Genomic DNA, 7,409 nt, shown 5'->3' with positions numbered 1-7,409 from the left:
CTCAATTTATTAAGTATTCATACTTGAAATTACATCTTTCATTCCCAACCTTAACCAAATTGATTTGGCATCATGCATAACTTCTTAATGACTGAAAGAACTGAATTATTGTCCTAATACTATAACAACAACATACCCAGTATAATCCTACAAAGTGAGGTTTGGGGAGAGTACATACATTATATGCAGATTCTACCCCTATCTTGGGAGGTAAAGAGATTGTTTCTGATAGACCCTTGGCTCAAGAAAAGCATAATTAAATGCAGTCCAAAAAAAGAAATAACGAAAATGAAAGACCATGACAAAATAGTATAATATAACCAACAAAAAAAAAATGCAAGCTACTTTGCTTTTGTATTTTGGTGGGAAATTAAGAAGTTTCATGCAATATTTGATAATATCACCTAAATAAAGTTAATAGCGCGTATTTGACACAAAAAAAAAAAAAAAACCAGTGTCCTAAGTATAAGGATATTTAAGTAAACTCCATAAGAAAAGAAATAGACCATCTCGACAAACAAAGTATTTTAGAAAGCAATTAAAGTTCACACCTTTTTTTATTTGTGCTACTTTGCTTTGCTTTGTGCGAAAATCGATAGAGACTCAAAAACCTTTGTAAGACTTCAACCTTATAGAAAAAAAAATGCAATGTTCGGAAGAAATTATTGCTAGGTTGTTCTACAATGTTTCCAGCTCTTTTCAGATTTTCTTACTCTTCACTTATTTCACTTATATTTTACTTGCCAAATTCTTCTACTTGGTTGGTGGAAATCCATTTTTCTGGAGGTACTTGTAATTTTTCCCTTACTTTCCTTCTAATGTTTTAATTCTCAGTATTACATTTTGACCAAAAACGAATTGTGGGGTTCTTTTTTTTGTAGGAATCAAGATGGATATGAATTTTTTGAATTTTCTGATGATGAAGAAATGGAGGATGAAAATGAATATTATGATAATAATGTTGAGACAGTGGAAGAAAATCATTTCATAGATGATCAATTTCTTGGTTTTGAAAAAGATGTAGAGGAAGATTATAGTACTGATGAGGAAGAGTCTATTTATAGCTCATTGGATTCAGAATCTATTCTGAGTACTGATGATGAAGTGGAAGTTAAAGAGAAGATTCTTAGAAGAGTTGATGATTCTGATTCTTGTTGTTATTCTGAAATCAACAAAGTTGGGCCCACCTCATCTCTTCCCAAGGACTTGAAGACAAATGGATTTATGAACATGATCGATAAGGACATCAATCATGGTACGTACTAAAATTATGTTTTACAAAATATGTTCCAACTGATTTAGGGTGTGTTGGAGGAAAATGTAATTCGTAGGAAATATTTCTTGGAAAATATGTGTAATTCTTACTTATTTTCAGGTATTTGGTAGTAAGCAAAAAATTAATACAAGAGCATTTTTATGTAATATAGGAAAATATTATGGGGGTGGGATGGGTGGAGAGTCAGAGTTTCGGGGTAGGAGGAGACAATGAGCTTGGAAGGTCATTTATGGAACGTGTTTTTCCTATTTTTATTAAGGAAATCATTTTCTTCATTTTAAGAAACTTGTTTTCCTAAGAAAAAAAATTCAAATATTTTGACCAACCAAACATCCGAAATTGAATAACATATTCCCATAACAAACACACCCTTAATTTATTATGTTCGAAATTATTATTCTCCAGCTTCTTATGTAATTATCTGATTAAGGCATGTTATTTTCTTGGTTATGTTGATGTTACAGGAAACTGTTACAGGGAAATCATTAAAGACAAGCCAGTGACAGAGATTAATTTGTGTAGAGAGGAAACTATCGTTGTTAATGCACCATCACCAAAGTTAGAGAACAAGAAATTCCAATTAGTGCAAGAAAATGAAGAGCATGAAATATTTGGGGATTCTTGTACTAATGGCTCTACTTCAAAGAGTTCCACTGAATGGAGAAGCTCAATTAAAGACTCAACAACTGACGATCCATTTTCTTCTTCATCAAGAAGAAGTTGCCCCAAATGGGAGTCTTACACAATCTTCCAAAAATATGATGAGGAAATGCTGTTTTTTGATAGAATTAGTGTGCAAAAACTACATGAAACAGGTAAATTTCCAACTTTCATGATTTTTTGGGTTAATTTCACGTACTGTTATTGAACTTTACTTGTTATAATAATAAAGGCATTAGGCTTAATACCCAGATGGACCCTTAAACTTGACATGTTTTGTAAGATAGACATATAAACTTATAAGGTGACCAGATAGACACTTAAACTTATTCAAAGTGTATTTTTCAAGTTTTTCAGTTGTTTTGAAAACAAAAACTATATTTTTCAAACACTCACAATTTTCATGGCCAAATAAGCCCTAAATATATCACAAAATATTTTTTTTAAAATGCAAAAATAAGGCAAACGCATATACATGAGACTATAAATGTGCACTTAAACCAATAAATACTCGCTAATCGCAATTTTGCAGCTTTCAAGTAACTCGGTTTTTTTTTACACTTGAATAATTAAAAAACAATAACTTTAACCAATAAAAATCCTTAAAAAAAGAAATTTCAAATTAAGAAATTTCTTTTTTTTAAGGATTTTCTTCTCGGCTTTACAGTTTTCTTAATTTGAAATTTCTTTTACACTTGAAATACTGAACTTAGAAATTTCTTAATTTGAAATTTCTTTTTTTAAGGATTTTTATTGGTTAAAGTTATTGTTTTTTAATTATTCAAGTGTAAAAAAAAAAAATCCGAGTTAATTGAAAGCTGCAAAATTGCGATTAGCGAGTATTTATTGGTTTAAGTGCACATTTATAGTCTCATGTATATGCGTTTGCCTTATTTTTGCATTTTAAAAAAAATATTTTGTAATATATTTAGGGCTTGTTTGACCATGAAAATTGTGAGTGTTTGAAAAATATAGTTTTTGTTTTCAAAACAACTGAAAAACTTGAAAAATACACTTTGAGTAAGTTTAAGTGTCTATCTGGTCACCTTATATGCCTATCTTACAAAACATGTCAAGTTTAAGGGTCCATCTAGGTATTAAGCCAATAATAAAATTACAAAACAATTTTTTGTCAGATTAAAATAAGTGAAGCGTATGTGAATTGCTCAAAAAATACAAATGACATAAAAAGTTAAATTTCTACTGTTGGAGTTAGAAATTTTTGTAGATTAAAGGAGTTCTATAGTGAATCTTTTTTTTATTTATTATTAAATGGTTTTTCAATTGGTTAAATTACGGGTAGGTAAGAATTTTACACTTGTGAATTTTTTCCAATTTCTGAAGGTGGAATTACAGAGTGACAGCACTATGTGGCGAGTGACGTGTCATATTTCTGCACTGAAAATTTAATCTTTCAGACATTTTTGTTTTATGATCACTTCACCAGTAGTTTAGCCATTTTAATGTTTTAAAAAAAAATTATTGCAACTTTACTTTTTTCTTTTTTGGTGTCGTAACTTTACTTATTATACTCTTTCGTCCTATTTATATGATGCACATTGTTTTTTTATCCGTCCAATAAAGAATGATGTCTTTTTTATATTTGGAATAATTTAATTTTAAACTTTTTATTTTATTCCTACTAAAATGATTTATAATCACACTAATATTTATAGCTTGTTTTTAATTTTCAGAATCATTAAGATCAATTCAAGCATGTCCACGATCAATATCAGATAGGATTATTCATAAATTGGCAACAAAGAACAAGAACTCATCATCTCACCATAATAACCCTTATAATGAACTGGAGGCTGCTTACGTGGCACAAGTATGCTTAGCATGGGAAGCTTTGAGTTGGAATTACAAATACTTTCAACGGCTAAGATCTTCACGTAATAAGGAATCGGACGATCCAGGTTGTCCTGCTTATGTAGCACAACATTTTCAACAGTTTCAAGTTCTTTTACAAAGATATGTTGAAAATGAGCCTTATGAAAATGGAAGGAGACCTGAGGTTTATGCTAGGATGAGAAGTTTAGCTCCTAAGTTGCTTCAAGTCCCAGAATATCGAGGTACCAAATCTCTCTAGCTTTTGACATTTTATTTTATTTTTTTGTTTAATTTCCCACCTGGTGTTTGGTACCCATATTGAGCCCCGATTATATTCGGATTCGCGCGTTGCGCAGCGCTCTCAACATGATTCTTTCCATTCCCAGAGGCTCAAACCAAGACATCTGGTTAAGGGTGGAGGGACCCCGAATCATCCCATACCACAAATCGTGTTAGTCAATAGCTTTTAATATAAGAAGTCCATTTTGAATATGGTCAGCCAAAATTACATTTCAGAAAATTATGCATTTGGCCGGTCGGTCAGAAGTAATTATACTAGCCAAATATACAAAAAATTATACACTACGGAGTACTATTATGTATCAAACATGCATATTTTATGTATATTATACGTTAAGATATGAAAAATAGACATTTGTTGGCTAGCTATTATTTTGGTGGCGACTACTTATGTCAGTTTCTTGTTATTTAAGGGTTTTGTTTTCATTCTTGGCCCGTCGGCCGAAATTAATTATGGGTGCTAGTCAAAGTATACAAAACATATACATTGATCATGTATATAATATGTATATTTGTGTATATAATACATATATTATATGTATATTTAAAACTTAATATAGGGAAATGTTTTTTTATAGTTTCATGAATTGTTTAGTATCGTTAGTTCTATTTAACCTGCTATAGAAATTATTTAACTTATTTTGCAGGTCATTAACTTTATTTGTCATCCATGGGTACTAATTGCCTGTAATTTAAAATGACCTGGTGGTATAAAAAAGCTTTTAGAGCCCGTTTGGATTGGCTTATAAGTTGCTTATAAGCTGTTTTCAGCTTTTTTGAGTGTTTGACTAGCCAGCTTAAAGTCATTTTGTACTTAAAATAAGCTCAAAAAAATAATTGGACCCATTTGACTTAGCTTATCTAAAGCAGCTTATAAGCTGAAAACAGCTTATAAGCCAAAAAATAAGTGAGACTACCCCAACTTATTTTTTTTAACTTATAAGCTGTTTGCAGCTCATAGACATAAGTCCATCCAAACATGCTCTTACACTGCTATTAGTATATAGAATTTGACGAGCTCATTTGTGTTAATTATATTTTATTCAATAACCCAGACGTGTAAATAAAATGGAATGGAAACACACGTTCAGTTTTCAGTACTCTTTTCTGTATTAAAGAATTAGGAAAAGAATGAGTGTGACCTTGGGTATTTGATGACCAGGAAAGGCCCCCATGGGTGGACCATAGCAATTGGACCAAATTGGCCTTTTATTTAGGATGGATGACTTGTGCATCATTAAAATTATAATTCAGACTATAATGTGAACTTAGGCTATAATTGTTTGGTCTCTAAAGTTTATCAGGTAAAAAAATCAATTGGGTGTTGTGATTTATGAAATGGAATATAAAATTAGATACCTTAGAAGTCTCTTACATACGTAATATATATTCCTGTCAACAAGCCTGAGATATAATTAATAATATTGTTTACTTATTTTGATTAGATTCGGATGAAGATAAAGGTCAGGAAGATTATTGCTCAAGAATATCTTCAGAATCATTTCTTCAGATAATGAAAGAAGCAATCAGAACATTTATGAATTTCCTAAAGGAAGACAAGGAGAATCGTTGCCAAATACTAATGGCAGCTTTCTTTAGGAGAAACAGAAGAGGTTCAGCTGATGCAACGCTCATCTTACTAAAGAAAGTAAACAAAAAGGCAAGAATCTAAACACTGTTGTTCTCATTAATTATTTTTTCTATATCGCCATCGTCGAAATTCACAACTCTATATCTTATAATATTGGGATTTAATAGTATAAATTGTGTCACTAGAATATACTCTTGATAGAGCAAAAAGGTGTTACACTATCACTATAGTTTTACCGGTTCCAATCGGTCACTTACATTTGATTTACATTTAAATAACTTGATAGTGTACAAATTTTGTACAATATTGTAAGTATATAGACGTTAAACCATAATATTTGCTTCTTGGACGATTTAAATATAAGCATTGACAGTGTAAAGAATTATTTAAACAATTAATATATAATATAGTCTAATAAAGTAATAGCATGTCAGTTATCCTTTCATCATGTTACTAATTATTGTCTATCATAAAAACTTACCTGTCGCATGACTATATAATTACAATCTACATTGACAGTGCACAACACTTAAACTCTTTTTAATTAAAAACTTTTTTATGATGCGCAGAAAAAATCAAAGGTGAAAGATCTACGACGATCAGGGAAGTGCCTGAGGAATAAAAGAAGGTTAAGAGAAGATGAAGAAATGGAGATATTGATGTCTTTAATAGACCTGAAATTAGTGTCAAGAGTATTGAGAATGAGCCAAGTGAATGATGAACAATTGCATTGGTGCGAAGACAAGATGAGCAAAGTAATGGTTGATTCTGATGGCAAATTACAAAGAGATTCTTCACCGCTTTTCTTTCCAGCACATTGAGGACCCCACCTGGCACTAAGTAGTTCATTTTACTTTGATGACTAGATGATGAATGTGTCATGCAGATGAATATCCTCAATACTACAAGAACTACAACAAAAGGACAAGAAAATAAAGGGGTTGCCCAGAAATTAAAAGTTGTAAGTTGCATATGGGAGGAAAACAATGAAAAGGAGTGTTAAAGGGATTTGATGAAATATTTTGACGGTACTGAATATGCAAAAGAGAAAAAGCAAAGGGAAAAAGGAACTAACGTGGATGAGGATAAGAGACAAGGGTAGCTTTACTTCTTTTTAGAGCTTTTATATTAGGTAGGGTTTATCCAAAGTAAAAGGCAAAGCTGTGGACCTTGCAATGGAATTAAAAAAAGGGTTAGGATCTTGATTTGGTCCCACTCTTGTTTTATAGACAAAAGACAAATAAGCAAATTAACAACAATAGATGTATCCAGAGAGAGCAAATATGTCTTTTGATTTTGTATTACTATCTGTATTCTGTAGTTTAAACCATGAGATCTAGGATAAATGTATACTTTCATATACTTATAATATACATAGCTGATATATATATTGGAGTAATTAGGAAACAAATACGTGCTACTATATTGTTCTTTTTCATTCGTCGTGAATGTGTCTGTATCCTGTGGGTAAGAAATTGCTTGCTTACTTTTTTTGCTTTCCTTTGAAATTGTTGTATACATATATAAGGTATCACATGGGTGGGTTAATTATGTAAAAATTAGGAAAAGTTAAAATAGATTGAGTCAAATGAATAGGTTAGATAAACGAGAGAATCCAAGATTTGTTAGGTTAATATGAGACGAATACGAAACTTTAACCCCAATAGATCGAGTCATTTGACTCAAAGGCCTACTGAAATCTCGTTGAGGCGTGGAAACGCAGGTGCAGGATCCGCACAAAAGGCTATT

At 31.2% G+C, this 7,409-nt stretch overlaps 1 protein-coding gene across 1 annotated transcript; it reads left to right on the top strand.

Annotated features, from left to right (window-relative positions):
- The first annotated feature begins 494 nt into the window (after nt 1-494).
- Nucleotides 495-7,098, top strand: LOC132603556 (uncharacterized). The gene is made up of 6 exons (XM_060316685.1): nt 495-786; nt 882-1,255; nt 1,741-2,091; nt 3,631-4,011; nt 5,515-5,729; nt 6,230-7,098. Exons 1-6 carry the CDS (start codon nt 644-646, stop codon nt 6,479-6,481), a joined length of 1,716 nt encoding a protein of 571 aa, XP_060172668.1. The 5' UTR covers nt 495-643; the 3' UTR covers nt 6,482-7,098.
- The last annotated feature ends 311 nt before the right edge of the window (nt 7,099-7,409 follow it).

Source organism: Lycium barbarum, chromosome 7 (assembly GCF_019175385.1).
Source record: "Lycium barbarum isolate Lr01 chromosome 7, ASM1917538v2, whole genome shotgun sequence".
In the NCBI taxonomy this organism is placed as follows: domain Eukaryota; kingdom Viridiplantae; phylum Streptophyta; class Magnoliopsida; order Solanales; family Solanaceae; genus Lycium; species Lycium barbarum.
This window is presented reverse-complemented; position numbering and strand designations above follow the sequence as displayed.

Bases quoted from the DNA above. Each gene is read 5' to 3' on its own strand.
- LOC132603556 (XM_060316685.1), top strand. From the start codon at position 644: ATGCAATGTTCGGAAGAAATTATTGCTAGGTTGTTCTACAATGTTTCC. The intron at 2,092-3,630 runs GTAAATTTCCAA...TTTAATTTTCAG, and splicing joins GCAAAAACTACATGAAACAG to AATCATTAAGATCAATTCAA. The intron at 5,730-6,229 runs GCAAGAATCTAA...TATGATGCGCAG, and splicing joins TAAAGAAAGTAAACAAAAAG to AAAAAATCAAAGGTGAAAGA.